Raw genomic sequence first — 21,339 nt, 5'->3', positions numbered from 1 at the left:
AGAGTGGTTTACATCTGAATCGTGCAGTGAGTGTCACATCTGGTTAGGCGCAGAACTAAATAAATGGGGCACACTCCCAGATGTTGAGCAAGCGTGTTCTTAAAGATTCAAATAAGTCGAGACTATATATATTTGTTGCGTGTCTTGGGGACATAGTTTCACGTGGAAACAGCTCTGAGTGTGAGTGCTCCTGTTCAGAACTTTTACTGCATGGACAGTTAAATTGTTGTGATTTTGGGACAGAATCGCGACACTGCAATAATGACAATTCCATAAATTGCATGAAGGGGGGAAAGGTAGCAGGAGGGGAAGTGCTTAGACTCGTTACAGGCCGAAATAGCAAACCTAAACAAACGAACTCCTGAAGCCCTCATCGCGGCTGGGCAGACCTCTATTTGCATCTCGCTCCTGAATGTATTGTCATACACGAAATTAGAACAGCCCTAGTACATGCTGTGGCTTTGATGACAGGGGTTTGCTCAGGACAGGGGCATGTGCCCATAATGTTGGGAAGATAAAATACAATGGCACCGGCTCGCAGGTGGAATTTCCCTGCACGGTGAGGGGGTGTGTGTGGTTGTGGAGGAAGTTATGTGCGTGCATGTGTCTTTGTGTGTCTGAATGTAAACGTACAGGGTGGGCTATAGTTAACAACCTGATTTGTTTCGCCGATAACTTTTGAAAAATGAAATAAAAACACGAAACTCTAAATTATAGAAAATTCTTAAATTCGTGGAGATTCGATCTAATTTTGTATGAACTCCAGGAGCCGCTAAAGTGAAAATGAGCTTCGTCTGACATTACATTTGTAATGAAAGCATCGTCTTGGTCTGCAAGTTCAAAGAAAGCACGAGAGTAATCTAGGCCGCTTTGATGGTCTCTGGGCTGCAATTCTTGCACCGCCTGTCCCAGGATTCGCCGCAGCGACCGTCGTGCGATCCCCAATTGAGCGGAGCGTCTCCTCGTCAGAGTTTTGGGGTTCTCATTGACACTCTCCCTTGCTCAAGTGAAGTCGGAGATTGACTGGCTCGAGGTCTGCCAACACACCGCTTTGCATCCACCGTTCTTTCTGATTCCTGAAATCGGGAAATCAACGCCCGAATATGGCGGCGGAGTTGGGAGCCATTCGGGACCTAAAATATCTACGATAGTCTCTGTGTTGAAATAATTGTTAATTGTTTCTAAAATGTATTTCAGCTATTCTTGCACGCTGCTGAGGTATATACCGGTTCATCATAAACTCCCAGTCTTGTATGTTATTTCTGCAAAAAAATGTAACAAAATAATTTACACAATGCCGCTATTTCAGATTAGGTTGTTACTGATGATCCACCCTGCACACGAAGTGGTGGGTGTCAGCGCCATGCCCCGACCGCCTCTATCTCCCCGGTTCTGATGTTTTACACACTCATTGAAGGCCCGTCTTGAACTAGGGGAGGTCTAGGACCAGTTACGATGTACGTCACTGGTGTTGGACGTGAGTGAGTGGGTGGGTGAGTGGGCAGTGACTAGGTGAACCATGAAACCTCTTCCCTCCCGTCGACCCGGGCGGCATTGCTCACACGATCCCACGCGGCACAAGATTGAGACCGCCGCGTGCGAGCGGAGATTGTTTATTGCTCAAGAGGAAGCTGAGGAATGTTATATTTTATTATTATGGCTGTCCCTTTATCGGCGCTATGGTAGATGCGCAGATTGCACGAAAAAAATCCACTTCGTGAGTAAATTATAAATTAATCACGAGTAGTGTCGTACCGTGTGATACTAATGCTCGGCGATATAAATATGCTTATTAAAATCGGCTTGCTATTCATCACAATTGGCTTACCTCGATAGGACTTCCTGTTCTTGGTTTGGGAATTCTTGCAACCTTCTGGACCAAACATTCAAACCTTTCCCACCAATAGTCCATCGGCCAGAGCAGACATCGGTACCCACCTAAGGTAGCAAAACATTACCCATTTATATGTATGGACGATAAGATTTGATAATAATGATCTTTCTGTTGTAGTCCATATCAAAAGTCATGCTTACTGCAGGTGGTATCGGCGAGTGAGCTACATCTGATCTGGGCATCAAGGGCTTTTAGAAGGTCTCGTGTCTCTTGTAATAAGCATTTTTTCTTTTTTAAACACCCTTCCACCAAGTACTACTGTCTGTTATTTATAAAAATGGAACTTCCCGCGGGTAACGTGAGTGGAATGCACGCCCGCCTGTCTATTCAAAACACACAGCCATCCTGTGCAGGTCTCACATTTTTCCGTGGCCTTTTGTTGACGCCATCAAGAAGAAAAACACATTGGAAAACAGGTTTTGACATATTTTTTATTTTAACATGAGTAACAATAATCACAATTTTCCCTTTTGTGGGAGTTTTTTCAGGCCTGACCACCAATGCAAAGGGCTGCGTGGATGTGCAGTCGCCGTGTGATCACCGGCTCGGAGGTTGAGTGGCGTGGCGTCATTAACTCGGGGGTAATAAACTTGTATGGCCATATGCTTCATTCCCAGATCTGTTTCTCCACTTCGTAGTCGTAATAATAATTACACATCCCATCAGCCATACGGCCTCCTTCTGGGAGTGCATTATTTGAGCAGTGTTGGTTCAACACAAGCAAAACAACAGCAGGTACAGTAAAACCTTGGATTGCGAGTAACTTGATCTGCGAGTGTTTTACAAGACGAGCAAACATTTGAAATAAATATTAATTTGATTAACGAGCGAGGTCTTGCAATACGAGTAGTCTGTGTATACGCTTTGTCTGCTGAGCATCACGTGATCACAACTGATATACGAGTGCTTTGGATTACAAACACGTTTCTGGAACGAATTATGCTCGCAATCCAAGGTTTTACTGTAAATCTAATTAATATTTATAGAGTGTCTTCACTCAAGGCTCTTGACATGGCTTACAAAACGATGGCAGAATGGTATGATGTAGTTGACAGGGGCGTAGCAAGGATTGAGGAATAACTGACAGCAAGAGAGTGGTACGTAGGGATCACGAAAGTGCGGGGGAGGGACCGGGTGGAGGTGCGAGGGGAGTGAAAAGGAAGAGAATGGGCGATAGAGAAGAGGTGAGCTTTAAGATAGGAACGGAAGGAGGGGCGACATCCATGGCTAGAAGGTACGATGGTCAAGAATATTGGACCATCGTCACGGCATGGGGAGGCTCTCATCCAGCAGTGGATTGACTTGAGAGCTGTACGCGTGCAACCTCCATTGAAAGGATAACGTACACCAACCGCAGGCAAACGAGTTGGTGGTTGAGTGGAGTGTGGAACGGTTGGGTGCCGGTTATCGGTGGAGAGCTGCTGGTGGAGGGGGTAGCCCGGCACCTCACCCTCTCGTCATCGGTGTATATCACGTGCTCCGAAGTGCGCGTGGCAGGCGGAGGGTTGGGTTGGGGGTGTTTATAGTTTTTTTCTGACCTCATAGCAAGAAAACGTGCGACGCAATCGCCGCTCATCGTTTCAAGTTGTACACGTTTCCACGGCAACCGAGCGGCGGTGCGGTGCCGCCGAGCGAGCCCTGGGGCAGGGAGACGGGGGGGGAGAAGCTCATCGTTCAATCTATCGCTGGTGCAAGGTGCGGCTAGAGCACCTGTCTTGCTGCGGCAACAGGCGCAATGATATCCGGAAGACCGATTCAAGCTCCCCTTTCTCCTCCCCGCCACCCAACCACGCCCCCCTTCCTAGATCCAACCAACCCCCCCCAATTCCCCCTCCCCCCACACATTTTACTTGATGCGAGCGGCACCGTCGGCTCTGTGCTTTTCTCTGTGCGAGCAAAGCGATCTCCACTCCGGTTTGGTGCGTGCAAACGAGAGCGTGATGGCGCACACCCATCCGCCCGTGAGCACGAGCGCTTTCAGATTTGTGGCGGATGACGATCGCGTTCCGTCCTGTTGGCTCCGAATCCACGGCACCCGCCGCTCAGCTCGATCGGACGCGGCGGCCCCATAGCTCGGGCACCGCGTGTCCGCTGGCACGCCTCCGCTTTCGCTCGTCCACCTACAACGCTTCTCTCCCACTTCTCTCCGTGCTTCTCTCCCGCTTTTTCGCCCGCCCGCCAGGATGGCGACGGTGTCCAAGGACGGCACGTGGCGGCTGTGGGACACGGACATCCAGTACCGCCTGCAGCAGGAGCCCTACCTGCTCACGAAGGGGAAGTACGAGGCGGCCACGATGGCGGCGTGCCGACTGGCACTGTCCCCCGATGGCCGCGTGCTGGCGCTGGCCGCGGGGCCCACCGTGCACGTGTTCGACGCTCGCACAGCCCGGCTCATGGAGACCATCGTCGGCCCACACGGTGAGCGGCTGCGGCGGCGGTGGTGCCGGTGACGGTAAACGCGTGCGTCGCCGTGTGCGTCTGTGTGCGTGTGTGTAAGTGTGCTCGAGGGCGGTGGCGCAGCGGTTAGACCGCTTCGCTATAAACCCGAGATTCCCCCTCACAATCAATAACAGTGGAGAATATTTTAACTCGTCCTGGGCTTCCCCCAGGTCGACTCGGCCTCAAATGAGTACCTGGTGCGATATGTGAAAATCGCCTTTAGGGACACAAATACGACCGGACGTGATACTGGCTATCCACCCGCTTGTGTGCCGTGCCGGCCTTCATAGGTGCTCGCTAACAGCACTTTCCCCAACAGTCTGTTAAGGCTATATGGGGGATCTTTATGTACGTGGGTCTTTGTGTACGTGATGACAATGCCTTGGCTCGGTGCCAGCATGTGCAATAGGGCACGATAAACGTGGCGGCTTTCAGAGCGTGTTGCTAAACGTCTCCAAGAAGGAATTACAATGGGGGTTTTTTTTTAATCAAAGTGTTTTCCTGCTGAATTGAACTCGTCCGCTCGCTACAAGCCCACAGAGCTGGTGGTGGAAATTCACATTTCTGTGGCAGAGGTGAATCTTTTCCCAGAATAGCACTTTTGACTTACCTGCGAAGTGGTACCATTTTTGCAACCTCCCAACCAGGGTTTGAACCCATAACCTTCCGACTGTGAGCCCCCCACTCTGCCGCTGAGGCAGCTGATAAACAATAGTGATAGCAGTAGCAATGCCTAGCCCTGTGCCAATCCCCGGCTTCCCCATGCCATTGGGGGGGGGAGGGCGGTAGCGGTTATTTAACTCTACTTTACCATGCTCGTTGGTGCAGATAGGTGGAGGCAGGCCCACCAGGTTTGTAGCGCAGTGCTTCCCAACCCATCGTGCGGAGAAGATGGAGATGAAATTGCACGTGCAAGCTACGCGTGGCCGAGGGGCGGAAAGAGATGTTTATCGTCGCAGGCGATTGGCGTCCGCAAGCCGTGAACATCGTGCCGGGGAATTTGTGTGAATCCGACCTCGTGAATCATAGCCGTGAGCTAGAGGTGACGCTCAGGTGTCCGCCGGGTTCCCCCCCAGCCCCCAGAGCGCTGCGGATACCGAGTGGCGGTTGCTCTGTGGCCGATGGTGTAAAGCGACTGTCACAATGGTCACGGCGGTGGCAGTGGTGACTAATCTGACATTTAGGCATATCTTGTTGCCTCAAGAGGGTGATCTAATACGGTCTCAAGGCTCAGAGTGGTGGGGGCAGGAGTGGGATATTCCCAAAGGGTCGAGTGTTTTTAAATGGGTGGAGGGGGGGGCTATATTAATTCACACATTTATTTTATTTGCCCTCCACCCCAGCTTCCGATCCATCCGCCATTGCACCGCATGCGTCAATTCATTAAATCAAAATCACTTCGTAACCTCACGGTGCGTGCGTAGAAACCTTCGTGCGAGAGCCGGTTTTCTGATTTCTGCAAATGACATGCAGATGATATCGCAAACAATGCGACTCGGCCTCGTGGAATGGACAAATCTGTACAAACAGAGACAGACAGACGACGAGCGGAAATAATGCGAGCGAGACGCCAAACACGACACGCTTCACCGATCCGCGCCCCGTGCCAACGACAGATCACGGGAGCTGGCATTGTGCTCCATTCCCACCCCCTCCCGCACCTCCCCTACCAACCACCCCATCTCCCCCCCGCCTCTCACGCCCCCCCCACTCCCCCCGCGCAGGCCCCGAGGCGGTGCTGGAGCTGACCTTCGATCCCCTGGGCCGCTACGTGGCGTCGTGTGGGGACCGCGCAGTGCGCGTGGTGCACAACGCCGCCGGCTTCGCGGCGCAGGCCGAGGAGCTGGAGGAGCAGGCCCGCGTGGCCCCCACTGAGGCCGTGCGCGACCGCCTCCGCCAGCAGGCCAAGAAGGCCCGGCAGGCGCTGCGCCAGATCACCGCCGTGGCCTAGGGGTGCCCGCCGCTCTAACCCCCCCCCCTCCCACCACCACCAGGCGCTCACTGACATCGGCGACGCACGGAGCACGCCTTTCCCGCGGCCCGTGACGGCGAAGGACGTACGTCAATGTTTCGTGGAAAAAAATCGCCGAGGGCAAGGGCGAAAAGTGAACGCGGATCGCCACGTGGGCCGGATCCAGGCTTGTTTCTTTTCCAGAGTGTCCCACGGTGAATTGGGCTTTACCTGGAACCGCGGAGAGATATGCCGCAATCCATCACCGACAAAAGGAACGATATCTGTCATGTCACGCTGGACCGGAACTATGTGGGCAGCGCGATGAAAAAGCCCGCCCCTGCAAAAAAACAGCATTTTTTTTACGTGCGCGTTTTTTTGTGAATTTTTTTTAATCAATATCGCAGTCATCGCAAGCGTAGCCGATCGACCCGGCGGAGGGGCGCCGCCAGGGTACCGCCTCGGGGGGCGGGGCATGCCACCTAAACACCGCGGCAAGGACGAGCGCGGCACGGGAGCGGCGAGCCAAGCCGGCAGCAGAGTTGACTCTCGTTAAGAAACCGCCGCCCTCTCAAAGCCCTCTCGCCGCGTCATCAAATCTTAGAGACCGGACGGAGGGAGTAATTTGTTTGACTGTGGTGTTTTGCAAGAGTTTAATTGTCGTTTTAGAGAAATTAAAGGCACATTCACGCAGATCGAGTCGTCCGCTTGCTTTGCAGGTTACCCGACGTCAATCGCCGCTGGCGACTTCGCGTTTTGGGACTCGGAGGGGGTGGGGGGAATAGATTACGAGCGTCGGAAAATCGCGTTTTTGTCTCGGAGGAGCTGTAAATTCCTGCACGGGGACACGGGCATTGAAGTCATCATTGAGGGTGCCTCGGGGCATTGAGGGTGCAGCCGCTGGATCCGTCTGCTGAGCTGGTGTCGAGGTGTCTAATTTGTGTTTTATAGACGTGGCGTATGTTCCACATATAGCCCACTTGTTTCCCCGCCATTGGATTCAAACCGCAAAAGTTGAGGAGGGTGCGTCTTGAAATCCGCCCACTGTGTCTGCTTGTGTGAGTGCGGGCAGCGGAAGAGCAGTGGTTAGCGCCCTGTGCTGCAAACCCGGCCGCCCGAGTTGGATTCCTGCTCACGACCGGTGTGTGTAAAGGTGTGTGTAAAGGTGTGTGTAAACATCAGCGCTGGGGAGACGAACGCAACCGGGCGTGGTGTTGGTCACCCACTCTCCTCGCGTGATGTGACGGCCTTCAAAGATGCTACTTGCTAATGGCACTTGCTTCAGTGGTCTGCTTAAGGTTATATGGGGGGGGGGGGTTTGTCTTTTGTGACGGTATTTGTATCACGTGTTGTGGTACCTGGTGTCGCATACAGCGCATGAGGTTGTGGCGTGGTCAGCAGCACGCTTGCCTGACGTTCTTTCCCCAATGTTGAGGTTAACACCTCTGACAGCTAATAATTTAGGGCTGAGTCGAACTTGGGGAGGCTCAGAACCGGACAAAGATCCCCCATGTAGCCTTCACAGACTGTTGGCAAGTGTTCTAGATTTGAAGCTTTTGTGACTGCAAGGATTCATATTCTTAGGTTTTTTCGGTAAAGTCACGCCATCCAGACATCCACCCTGCGTCCTTCCCTGTGGAAGAGGTATGTGGATGACACTTTCGTCATCTGGCCACATGGCCTCCCAGCATTGAACCACTTCTTGGACCACATCAATTCTAGACACCCATCCATCAGATTCACCATGGAAGTGGAGAAAGATGGTAAACTACCATTCTTGGATATTCTGTTTGAGAGCAGGCTTGACGGATCCTTGGGACATTCTGTCTACAGGAAAGCCACTCACACAGATTCCTACTTGAAACCGGATTCCCACCACCACCCATCTCAAAAGAATTATCTCATAAAAACGCTATACCACAGAGCCCATGGCATTGCTGACCAACACCACCTGTACATCGGGCCCTCAGGATGAACGGATACTCTGACCGTACTATCCGCCAAGCTGTCTCTCCCACCACACAGGAACAGCCACATGAAACTCCGACCAAAACTATCACGTTACCATACATAGCAGGCGTGACCAAAAAGATCTCCAAAATTCTAAACAAACATAAGATCCAAGTCCGATTCAGTACAGTGCATAAAATCCGTGATCTGATTCCATCTGTGAAGGATGTCGTTCCTGACTTACAGTATCCTGGAGTCTACAAATTGAGTTGCATTTGTGGTGATTGCTACATTGGAGAAACGAAACGTCATGTTTCTGATCGTGTCCGCGAGCACAAGTCAGATCTGAAACACGGCAGAACTGATTCTTCGGCCGTTGCCGATCATTGCTACAACTTGGTGGGCTCTCATGAAATTGTCTTTTCCGAGACCAAGGTTCTCTGCAAACCTCCCGGCTACCATCAAAGGTTTGTACACGAAGCCATACAAATATACAAACACAGACATAATTTCAACCGTGATGATGGGTACAAACTTAGTAATCATTGGAAAGATGTTATTAACCACGCAAAAAAGACTTAATTACACTTTTTTGGACCATCTTATCTGACAGGCACTATTTTACTTTACTTTACCGAGTGTTAACATCCCCAGTGTTTAACAGTACTCTCTTCATTGTTCAGCCAGCATTGGTATAAACATGGGCATTTTCGTTTTTTTTCTATCATGTGTATCAGGCCTCCCCTCCCCCTCTCTGTCCAATGCGTTGGCGTTGTGCAACAGCAACAGCGCCCATGCCGTCGTGAATTCTTTTGGCCCCGCCCCCCCTCCCCCTCCCGATGCGTTGTACGTGGCACTCCGTACCGTCTTTGAGCCCCGCCTCCCTCCCTCCCGATACGTTCCATTCATTGGCTACCACATTCTGATGAGCCCCCTCCCCTCTCCTCCCCCTCAACTTGCTTTTAAGGGATTACATCTTGAATCATTGCCTCACTTGATGCAGCTAATCCGGCTGTGACGGTCCCACCTGATGACGGAGACTTGTGTTGCCTCCGAAACGTCGTGATTTTTGTTTTATTTTATTTTTATTAATTTTGATGTTTTACCTACGTGACTTTACCGAAAAAACCTAAGAATATGTTGGCAAGTGCAGTTGGCGAGCACCTATGAGGCCGGCACGGCACACGAGGGGGTGGGTGGCCAGCACCACGCCCAGCTGCCTTTGTCTCCCTTCTCACATTGCACCAGGTACTCATTTGAGGCTCAGTAGACCTAGGGGATGCCCAGGACCGGGTCAGATAATTGTCACCGGTGTTGGTGGCCGTGAGTTGGAATTGAACTTGGGTCGGCGGGTTCATGGCGCAGCGCGCTAATCGCTGCACAACCGCTCCCCTCGCACACCCACACACGTGCCACACACGTGCCACACATCACTACACAAACATACCCATTCTTACGCCAATACACGCGCCCGTACAATACACACGCACGCGTGCGCACAAAAGACAAAGATCCCCCGTGTAGCCTTGGGACGAATGCCGTTAGCGAGTAGCACCTATGGAGGCCGGCACGGCACACGAGGAGGCGGGTGGCCAGAACCACGCCCGACCGCCTGTGTCTCTCTCGTGGCGATGTTTACGCACCGCACCAGGCACTGCTTTGATGGCCGAGTCGACCTCGGGCCGTTTCGCGGGTTACGCGCGTCGTGCACGTGGCTTTGCCACCTCCCCACAAGCAGTGGCGATTACGATCGCAGAAGTGTCGGCCAATGTTCGCCGTCGCTCACCGCATCAACGCTTGAGTCACCCCACCGCGTTGTTGAGTGTCGATTGCGGTGGGGGCGACGTTTTCGAGTGGAGCGGCCGGCGATGGTGGCGTCGGTGGTGGTGGTGGTGGTCGGAGGAGTTTGGAAAATGTTGCGCTGTTTGCTTGGCGCATTGACCCGGCACGGCCCGCGTGTGTCACGAAGAACGTTTCCAATCACGGCTCTGCTGCTACCTGCCACGCGCGGAGCCGGCGGAATGAAAGGGGGGAACCAAAACCGATTTTAAAAAGGCGGTGGGTGGGTGGTGATGTGCGAAGAGGAATCGCGGGGCGAGGACGCGCTGGGAGATGCAACCCCGATTCTGGGCGGCCGTTTGAATCTTACAGAGGGGGCCGTCCATAAATGACGTCACGCACCTATTTGGGGGGGGGGGGTCGGACATTTGTGACGATGTGTGACGAGCAGGGGGGGGGGGGGGTTGAGAAATGTGACGTCACATCAAAATGCGCAACTTTAAATAAATATAGACAACACGTTCTAATTAATTAAATATACGTTTTAATAAATGTTTTCTCCTACAACATCGGAGTACATCGCCACATTAAATACGCACTACAATGGCAATAGTCTTCTTGGTTCTTTCGGTAAAGTCACGTAGAAGGGAAGTAATAAAATAATAAAAATAAAACATAATAAAACAATTCTCACGACGTTTCGGCCACAACGCAAGCAGCCGTCCTCAGGTGAAAACCAGGTCCGTCGAGGCGACAGAGTCTGAATGAAACAGCACACGGGCTTGGAGCATATATATAAGCTGGGCGCATTGACAAAGGAATTTGCATATCAACAGGAATTTAGCATATTTATGGGAAATGCAGGAATGTGATTAGTACTGCATATGCATGTGCATTATGCAGGATTAACAGCATCAAAGGGAGCTGCAGTTACTGCTGCTGCAGCAGTTGCTGCTGCTGCAGCAGTTGCTGCTGCTGCAGCAGTTTCTGCTGCTGCTGCAGTTGCTGCTGCTGCTGCACTTGCTGCTGCTGCTGCACTTGCTGCTGCTGCTGCACTTGCTGCTGCTGCTGCACTTGCTGCTGCTGCTGCTGCACTTGCTGCTGCTGCTGCACTTGCTGCTGCTGCTGCAGTTGCTGCCTTATCCATTTTAATATAACACTATGTATTATTCTACCCACCCTAATGTGTATCATACTGCTATATGTTTACTGTACAATTACGACACCATACATTACTCTGCACACTGCACCATGCCAGTGAGTGGAACGCGGTCTGAAAGTCACCGTTAACGTGAACACAATCAGTTAAGATCCGAAATGGTTTATTACGTCCTTCCAATGATTGCTAAGCCAGAATCCATCTTCTCGGTTGAAATTGTCTCTGTGTTTGTATATGTGGATCGCCTCATGAACGAATCTCTCATGATAGCCAGATGGCTTGCAGAGAACCTCTGTCTTGGAGAAGTCAATGTCATGTGAGCCCACTGAATTGTAACAGTGATCTGCCACGGCTGAGGTGTTTGTCCTACCGTGTTTCAGGTCTGCCTTATGTTCACGGATGCGGTCCGAGACATGTCGTTTGGTTTCTCCAATGTAACTGCTACCACAGAGGCAACTTAGTTTGTAGACGCCAGGGTACTGTATGTCTGGAACCACATCTTTTACAGACGGGACCAGATCACGGATTTTATGTACTGTGTTGAATCGGACCTGGATCTTGTGTTTAATCAGGATTTTGGAGATCTTTTTTGTGACCCCAGCAATGTAGGGTAAGGTGATGGTCTTGAAAGGCTCCTCAACAGGATCCTTCTTGATGGTTGGAGTGATGGCTTTGCGGATTGTGTAGTCGGAGTAACCATTAGCCTTAAGAGCTTGGCGTACGTGTTTGAGTTCACTGGAAATGTGTTCATGGTCGGAGATGCATTGGGCTCTATGATATAGAGTCTTGATGAGGGAATTCTTCTGGGATGGATGGTGGTGGGAATCCGGTTTTAGATAAGCATCCGTGTGGGTGGCTTTCCTGTAGACAGAGTGGCTCATTGAACCATCAGGTCTCCTTTTGATTAGGACATCCAAAAAGGGTAGCTTGAGCCACTCTGTCTACAGGAAAGCCACCCACACGGATGCTTATCTAAAACCGGATTCCCACCACCATCCATCCCAGAAGAATTCCCTCATCAAGACTCTATATCATAGAGCCCAATGCATCTCCGACCATGAACACATTTCCAGTGAACTCAAACACGTACGCCAAGCTCTTAAGGCTAATGGTTACTCCGACTACACAATCCGCAAAGCCATCACTCCAACCATCAAGAAGGATCCTGTTGAGGAGCCTTTCAAGACCATCACCTTACCCTACATTGCTGGGGTCACAAAAAAGATCTCCAAAATCCTGATTAAACACAAGATCCAGGTCCGATTCAACACAGTACATAAAATCCGTGATCTGGTCCCTGTCTGTAAAAGATGTGGTTCCAGACATACAGTACCCTGGCGTCTACAAACTAAGTTGCCTCTGTGGTAGCAGTTACATTGGAGAAACCAAACGACATGTCTCGGACCGCATCCGTGAACATAAGGCAGACCTGAAACACGGTAGGACAAACACCTCAGCCGTGGCAGATCACTGTTACAATTCAGTGGGCTCACATGACATTGACTTCTCCAAGACAGAGGTTCTCTGCAAGCCATCTGGCTATCATGAGAGATTCGTTCATGAGGCGATCCACATATACAAACACAGAGACAATTTCAACCGAGAAGATGGATTCTGGCTTAGCAATCATTGGAAGGACGTAATAAACCATTTCGGATCTTAACTGATTGTGTTCACGTTAACGGTGACTTTCAGACCGCGTTCCACTCACTGGCATGGTGCAGTGTGCAGAGTAATGTATGGTGTCGTAATTGTACAGTAAACATATAGCAGTATGATACACATTAGGGTGGGTAGAATAATACATAGTGTTATATTAAAATGGATAAGGCAGCAACTGCAGCAGCAGCAGCAAGTGCAGCAGCAGCAGCAAGTGCAGCAGCAGCAGCAAGTGCAGCAGCAGCAGCAAGTGCAGCAGCAGCAGCAAGTGCAGCAGCAGCAGCAACTGCAGCAGCAGCAGAAACTGCAGCAGCAGCAGCAACTGCTGCAGCCGCAGCAACTTCTGCAGCAGCAGTAACTGCAGCTCCCTTTGATGCTGTTAATCCTGCATAATGCACATGCATATGCAGTACTAATCACATTCCTGCATTTCCCATAAATATGCTAAATTCCTGTTGATATGCAAATTCCTTTGTCAATGCGCCCAGCTTATATATATGCTCCAAGCCCGTGTGCTGTTTCATTCAGACTCTGTCGCCTCGACGGACCTGGTTTTCACCTGAGGACGGCTGCTTGCGTTGTGGCCGAAACGTCGTGAGAATTGTTTTATTATGTTTTATTTTTATTATTTTATTACTTCCCTTCTACGTGACTTTACCGAAAGAACCAAGAAGATGAATCCCTGCAGTCACGAAAGCTTTAAATCGAAAAATGGCAATAGTTTAAAGCGATTTGAAGCATGTTTTATTTTTGGGAGGGGGCAGAGCTTTGTGACGTCATATTTGAGGGGGGGGGTCTGACTTTCTGTGACGCCGTGTGACGAGTTTGGGGGGGGGGGTAAAAAATCGTCCAAAATCGCGTGACGTCATTTATGGACGGCCCCTTAACCAGAATCACACCGCACCAGTCCGCATGTCGCAGACGTTCGCCTTGTTGGCTGCGAATGGCATTCCCTCGGTGGCTGCTTTCGCGTTGCCGCAGCGCCGTCATCATGGCATTGCCGCCCCCCCCCGCTCCCCCCTCCACACATTTACTGGTCAATAAAATGTCATCATGGGGGTGATGATTTACTCTCGGGAGAATTTACTCCCACATTAACTTTTATTGGCTGCGTGCAACAATACACGCTTCGACAAAGGCGGCGAGGCACGCGGCTCTCTCTCTCTCGAGCTGTCGAAGTTTTGGAAAGTGACTTGAACATCGAAGACTCCCCTCCCCCCCCCACCGACCCCCCACCTCCCCCCACCAACCCCTCACTTCCCCCCACTGACCCCCACTAACCCCCCACCATCGCCCAACAAGTCTAGGGCTGAACGATTTGGGGAAATATCTAATTGCGTTTTTTTCTGACATTGCGATTTGATTTGCGAGGAAAACATTTTAAGTCAAGCTTCGGTTCAATATTCACTGTGTAATAGATTTAAAACATGTGATGGAGCATTACCACATGGTACCATCAATTTGTGTCGTCGAGAAGCGTCCACCACCCGACTGTACAAACTCCCTCGAGCAAAAATTATCGGCCGATGTTCAAGCCGGGGGCCTCATCCGCGCGCTGGTGATTGGTAAGGAAAGTTGGACTCGGAGATTGCAGTGTCGTCGTCCGATTACGACTTGTACGACAAGTCCATTTACTTGCTAATTTCTCGAGCCCCACCCGTCCCTGCACGCCACAAACCCTCTCCCCTGTGAACTCCTACAGCCAAACTCCCCCCTCTCCCCTCCCCCCTCCCGTGCCTATATGAAGCCACAACAGCAGATAATTTTTTCACACCTGAAGACGGAAGCTTGTGTTGCGACCGAAACGTCGTGTTCTCTTTTATTATTTTTCTTCTACCTACGTGATTTTACCGAAAGAACCAGAGAGTATGGATTCCTGCAGTCACGAAAGCTTCAAATCGAGACAGAAGAAGAATTATTACGATACTACTGCTGTTTGGTGAAGGCCGCGGTGTTTGTCAAGCAAAATGCATGGAGTATGAGAATAGGTTTTCCGTTTTTTTCTGGCAACAAAACAGGTGTTAAGATGTGAAAACACAAAACTGAAACCTTTTACAAGGCATCATGTCTGCATTGACCGCATTTACTAGTGGTCCTCTGGTCTAACACCGTTTGAGACTAGGCTCGAAAGAAAGCTGGTGTGGAACAATCCGTTGGTGGTGTGGACCAATCCGTTTCAAAGAATGCATATGCTATCAGAGTATGTTCTTGTTTGCATTCTGTGGTTAATGCAGACATGATTGGTGATAATTGTTTTTTTTACCCTTCTATCTGGCAAAAAAACTGACACCTTTTTTTACAAGGAGTCATGTTTACATAGACCACAATACCTGCAGTCATAATGCAAACAATAAACATAACTCTGATAATGTGCACTGTCCATGAAGTTGATTGGTCCACACCCGAGACAGCTTTCCTTAGAGCCTAGTCTCACATGGGTTTGTCATCTGGTCCTTGTAAAAAAAGGCGTCAGTTTTGTTGCCAGATAGAAGGGTAAAAAAACAATTATCATATTTTTTACTGGCAAATGAGGTTCCAATTATGCTAACACCTGTTTTGTTGCCAGAAAAAAGGGGAAAACATTTTCGTATTTTGGCACTGGCGAAGGAAGTCCCAAAAATGCATGGACGACACACCCCCACTTCATGTCTGTATCTCCGCATACAAAAAAATGTAACAGTTTTTTTTAATTTACACATCCCATCATCCATCACACGGCCTTGTCGGAGTGCGTACGTACATGCGTGTGGTGACTCAACTCGGAAACAACAATACTTGGAGGCACTTATTTTATTTAACGTGCCACCATCGGGATAATACACACCACCCTACGTGGGTACACACTCTTACAGTTGCTACCCTACACACAACTCTAGCCGTCTAACACCGATGGCGCTGACAGAGCCAACACCGATCTTGAATATCACGACGGAGATCCCGCTTCCAGCAAGGACCACAAGGCCCTGCACAGGGACCCCTCTCACTCTCCCAGCGTGCCCTTGCCCCGACCGTGCCCCCCTTTCTGGAACCTACCAGCGGGTTCCCTGTGACCTTTCCCCCCGAGATGTCCCCCTCTCGTGTATATCGTGGCCTGCTGACGTGAATACTGCCATACACCGCAGTTTGCCTTTTCCGCCAACGCTATGCCACTACACGTAATAATGCACACGCGCATTCAGCAGCGTTGATTCAACATCCGCAAGACCTGCACACCGGTTTGGACTTTCGGTGTCTCGTCGCAGTCAGGCTCGCTTGAAGCAATGCTGGCGAACTGCCACGTGCTGATAATTCACTGGTCAACAAAAAAAACACATTTTTTCTGGCCTGGACTTTTGCAGCTGTTTTAGACAAATTTCAGGGTGCTGATTCCAAATCTGATCTCAGATTTGCTCTATCACATTTTTATGCTATCGGCATACCCCATTTCCATTGATTTTACCCGAAATTAACTCTGTCACTTATGATTGAAAGTTGTTGCGAGTTAGTGACTGCTTTAGTGTTAAGTCAATTTCAGTCCATGTACCGCAACTCACTCTACGTAAAATAAAGGAAGTTGTGTGTGTGTGTTTTGGCACGTAATTCACGTTCTATTACTTACATTTTCCACAATGAGGCGAATTAATAATTCGTATGGCATAGTTGTTGCATCGAACTGGGATCCGTATCGAACACAGATTACACTGGTCAACACACTTTTTCTGGCATAAGGTATTCCAACGGTTTTAAGGTAATTTTGGGGTGCTGATTCCAAATCTGGCATCAGTTTTTGTCTATTACATCAGGTTTTTGAGATATCAAATATTGCATTTTCAATAAAAACTGCATAAGAAAAATATTGAATAAATGTGGATATTTACATAAAATTATATTATAAACACACTATCCTAAACATACAGCACCATATTTTAACCCATCTTCACCCTTGCGAATGAGACTTCTCTGCTTTCTCGAGTTGGTTCAACACCAAAAAATAAATAAACTTGATCTGAGCTTCGGCGTGCGGTAACTTCGCGGTTTTGTGTTTGAAGTTCATCTTTTTGTGCAACCAGGCGAGAACCCACGAGGCCATGATGATCTCATTCGCGTGTGCGGTATGTCTTTTGGACTTGTTTAGCGCCGTACGTAGCCAACCCTTGCTTACGGGAGGTGTATGATCGCGTGGTGGGCACTGATGCAGTACCGGATGATCCTCGTAGCAAAAGTAGCTACATATTAGCTACTACATATCTAGTAGCTACATATTATGTAGTAGTAGCTACTACTACATATTTAGTAGCTACGGGCCCCGCACTTTCAAGGGCCCCGTGCTAAATTCTTTCAAGCTATCAATTCCGGTTCAGTGATTCTGCACTTGCTCTATTACTATAGTACTATACCGCCTTCAAATTGTATAAACGACTCGGTGTTTAAGGTTAGCGATTTGTCGTAATTATCTGGCTGTATAACAAATGAAAAAAAACAATAACTTTGCAAGTTAAACATTTGCGTTTTAATATTTGTGGGGTTTTTATTATTATTTAGGGCCCCTTTAAAACATATGCTACAGGCCCCGCATTATCTTAATCCGGCACTGCAATGGTGATGTAATGGCATCCAAATGAGGAAACGTACCTCAGGAGGAGATGAAGCAGCGACATCGGCTCACGCAGAAGAGTCGTCGACCGCGCTCATCGGAGGAGGTGCGGGGAAGGACAGAAAGCTGAGCGTGACCTGGGGGCATTTGGTCTGCCAGTAGGAGGGGCGATGGTTTTAGCTTAGTTTAACACTTAGGCTCAAGAGCGCAGGAGCTTATGTCACCACATCTTCGCCTCTATATAAAGAACGGAACAGATGGACTTCTCCACAAATCTGACTGTCCGCCTGATGAAGCTAGTTGTAATTACTGGCGAAACGTCGTACTCAGATTGTAAATGTTGTGGCTTGTACTAGTATACTACACTATATACTACACTACTATACACTACACTATACACTATTATACACAATACACTACACTATACACTACTATACACTACACTATACACTACACCGGTGTGCTGTACGAGTGACGAATTGGCCACGTTCTGGTTACGTGACAGCCCTTACTAGTTAGCTGTGTCGGGTGGTGGCGGGTTTTAACGACACATTTATATATTTACGCGATCTAACCCAAAAACCCCCCTCTACTATGGGTTATAGCTTACAAAGTTTTTTTTATGTTTAAAAATCTTATTTGAAATGTAACATCACCCACACTTGGGGGGTGGGGCTTTCAAAACATCCGACAATCCCTGTCGACCCACGGCGCGATGTCATTTTCGAATTTCCCATTTTTCTTTGGCGGCCCCCACGCCAACGGCCTTTGCTTTTGGCGAATGACGTCGGCGGAATGTTTCGCCGTTCACCGTGGAGCAGATTCCGCAGAGCAGCGTCACGGTGATTGCACAGAGCGCAGTGTTCAATCCCGGGGGGAGGGGGATTGGTCGCACTGGAATAGACCCACGAACCTTTGCAGCAACGAGCGGTGAGCGCGCTTCCACTCGGTTGAATCACAGCCAAATCCATCCAGCGCGTTGCTACGCCTCCCTTATTTCGGTACAAGGAGAACGATTTCCCCCTCCTCGTGTAGCCTCGAACTCACAGCGCTCCCCAAACGTGTTGGTACCAGGGACCGGTTTCTTGGAAGACAATTTTTTCACGGACCGGAGGTGGTGGGGGGGGGGGGGGTCATCATTGGGTCTTTTTCCTTTTTCAAAGAAGCTTTCCAGCGATGTTTGTTTTTGACTCATCGTGGCTAGGGGTTAGCAGCTTGTGGGCGAACCAAAACACGTGCGCAGTGCGGGAACGAGGAGCGGACAGAAGTGGTAAATAATAAAACAATGGGGGCGGGCCACGCGCGGACTCACCGCTCTCACCTCCTGCTGCTGTGTGTCGCCCGGTTCCTAACAGGACACGGACCGGTACCGGTCCGCGGCCCGGGGGTTGGGGACCCCTGTTCGTACAGACTCCATAGTAGAGATTTATTCGGGCGAGATGGCGTCAATCTAAATGTGTCGTTAAAACCGCCACCACCCGACACAGCCAATGAGTGAGTTCTAGATTTGAAGCTTTCGTGACTGCAAGGATTCATACTCCTTCTTGGTTCTTTCGGTAAAGTCACGTAGAAGGGAAGTAATAAAATAATAAAAATAAAACGTAATCAAATAATAATATAATAGATTCATACTCTTAGTTTTTTCGGTAAAGTCACGTAGGTAAAAAATGAAATAAAAATTTAATTTTATTATTTTATTTTATTAATTTTAATTTCATTTTTTTCCTACGTGACTTTACCGAAAAAACTAAGAGTACCAATGAGTGAGGTTTGTCACGTAAACTAAACGTGCCAATTCGTTACTAGTACAGCACACACCCGCGTGTTGAAGAGTAAAACCCACGACATTTGCAATTCGAGTACGACGTTTCGCCAGTAATTACAACGAGCATCATCAGGCGACAGCCAGATTTGTGTAGAAATCCTCCTGTTTGATGATGCTAGTTGTAATTACCATCAATGAAGGCCGGTACGGCCACCTCGCCCGACGTGGCGATGTTTACACACTGCACCAGGTACTCATTCGAGGCTGAGTCGACCTAGGGGAGTACCAGGAACGGTTCAGATGTGGCGAAATATTATCTCCCTCGTCTGGTTTGCAAGAGGTCGTGGGTTCGATGCCGACGCTAACGCCTGCTGTGTATTTGGATTTTGCATGTCTTTGTCTCTCCCCGTGGTCGCGTGGATTTTCCCTCCGATTATCCCCTCCACATTTAGAACCAACATCACGCGTTTGGATTATTTGACTGAAATTTCCACGTGATAAGCCACTTGTTTCAGCTATCATTTGTGGCCAGGTCGCTTCTGAAAAAGAGCTGCATATATTCTAGACTTGAAGCTTTCGTGACTGCAAGGATTCATATTCTTAGGTTTTTTCGGTAAAGTCACGTAGGTAAAACATTAAAATTAATGAAAGTAAAAGAAATTATTTTATTTTACTTTCATTAATTTTAATGTTTTAATGAAAGTAAAATAAATTATTTTATTTTACTTTCATTAATTTTAATGTTTTACCTACGTGACTTTACCGAAACAACCTAAGAATAAGAGCTGCATAGCTCAGCGAGCTTGGCCTGGTAAATAAAATAGATATTCGTCGCCGCTATTGGGCGTGAGCGGGGAATTTTAAGTGCTGAGTCGACCTAGGGGACGCCACTGTTATCGGTCGCGAGTGGCAGCTGAACTCGTGTCGATGGATTCGTAGCGCAGTGCGCGGTATAACCACGAACATGCACACATACTTGATGCAGCAGTCGTACTGTGATGGTTCCACCTGAAGACGGAAGCTTGTGTTGCCTCCGAAACGTCGTGATTTTTATTTTATTTTTTATTTTACTTTTATTCATTTTATTTTTTTTCCTACGTGACTTTACCGAAAAAACCTAAGAATATACACACACGTGTGTATGTGTGTGTTTCAATACCCGTCAACATATGAAGTATTAATTTACGTGGGTTTCAGTTCAGTTTGGCTTCATGAAAGATGCGCGTATTGGTGCGTTTGTGTAATGTGTGCAGTGGGGATCGGTGGCACAGTGGTTAGCGCGCACTGCGCTACGAAAACCCGGCGACCCGAGTGCAGCTGCCACTCGCGACCGATAACATTGGCGGTGAATATATGAACAGGTCCCGGGCGCCCCCTAGGTCGACTCAGCACTTAAATTAGCATCTGGTGCAGTGTGTAAACATTAGCGCTGGTCGTGCACCGCGCCGGCCGTCAAAGGTGCTACTCGTTAACAGCACTTGCCCCAAAAGTCTGTTAAGGCTATACGGGGGTGCGGGATATTTTGTCTTTTGACAGACGGTATGATATTTGTGTCCTGCTGCAGAGTGTGTATCAGTGGGTGCGTGTGTACGTTTACAAGCCTTTGTCTCACTCCACTGCTGGATGAAGGCTTCTCTCGCCGGTGCCTAACTTTTCAATACGTTGCACTCCTATCTGTTTTGTATTGCTTGTTGTACCTCTCTGACCCGGACCCTCGTGTTTAAAACATCCCCGTAACTCATCGGAGTCTCCCGGTCCAAAGATGCCGTTAAAGTATCTCACGTCATATTCTTAGGTTTGTTCGGTAAAGTCACGTAGGTAAAAAAAATAATTTAATAAAAGTAAAATAAAAATAAAATACTTTTATTAATTTTCATTTTATTTTTTACCTACGTGACTTTACCGAAACAACCTAAGAATATGAATCCTTGCAGTCACGAAAGCTTCAAATCTAGAATCTCACATCATGATCGCACGCCCGGTAATCCAGCGCTGTGTAGGCAGCAGTTGGAGGATCGTCGCACACCGATGGGTCGTAAAGCTCCCTTCTACTACTCGTGGGACCCAACTGCAGGGATGGATTAAGAGTTTAAAGGCCCCTGGGCTACAAGGTACTGTGAGGCCCCCCCCCCCCCCCCCCCCCCCCAGTAATATTTTCAAAAGGAAAAGA

At 49.0% G+C, this 21,339-nt stretch overlaps 1 protein-coding gene across 2 annotated transcripts in view; it reads left to right on the top strand.

Moving 5' to 3' along the window:
- The window catches only part of TBL2 (transducin beta like 2), a 29,673-nt gene extending 22,694 nt beyond the window's left edge, over positions 1-6,979 (top strand). For both annotated transcript variants that reach the window (XM_061561886.1, XM_061561887.1), the window contains 2 exons: positions 4,077-4,312; positions 6,058-6,979. In XM_061561886.1, the coding sequence (XP_061417870.1) occupies positions 4,077-4,312; positions 6,058-6,284 (463 nt within the window). In that variant the 3' untranslated portion in view covers positions 6,285-6,979. The remainder of the gene's footprint in view (positions 1-4,076; positions 4,313-6,057) is intronic.
- Positions 6,980-21,339: the final 14,360 nt, after the last annotated feature.

Source organism: Lethenteron reissneri, chromosome 28 (assembly GCF_015708825.2).
Source record: "Lethenteron reissneri isolate LAM-NWPU_2019-01 chromosome 28, ASM1570882v1, whole genome shotgun sequence".
In the NCBI taxonomy this organism is placed as follows: Eukaryota; Metazoa; Chordata; class Hyperoartia; order Petromyzontiformes; family Petromyzontidae; genus Lethenteron; species Lethenteron reissneri.
The sequence above is the reverse complement of the archived record's forward strand: the minus strand, read 5'-3'. Positions and strand labels throughout refer to the sequence as shown.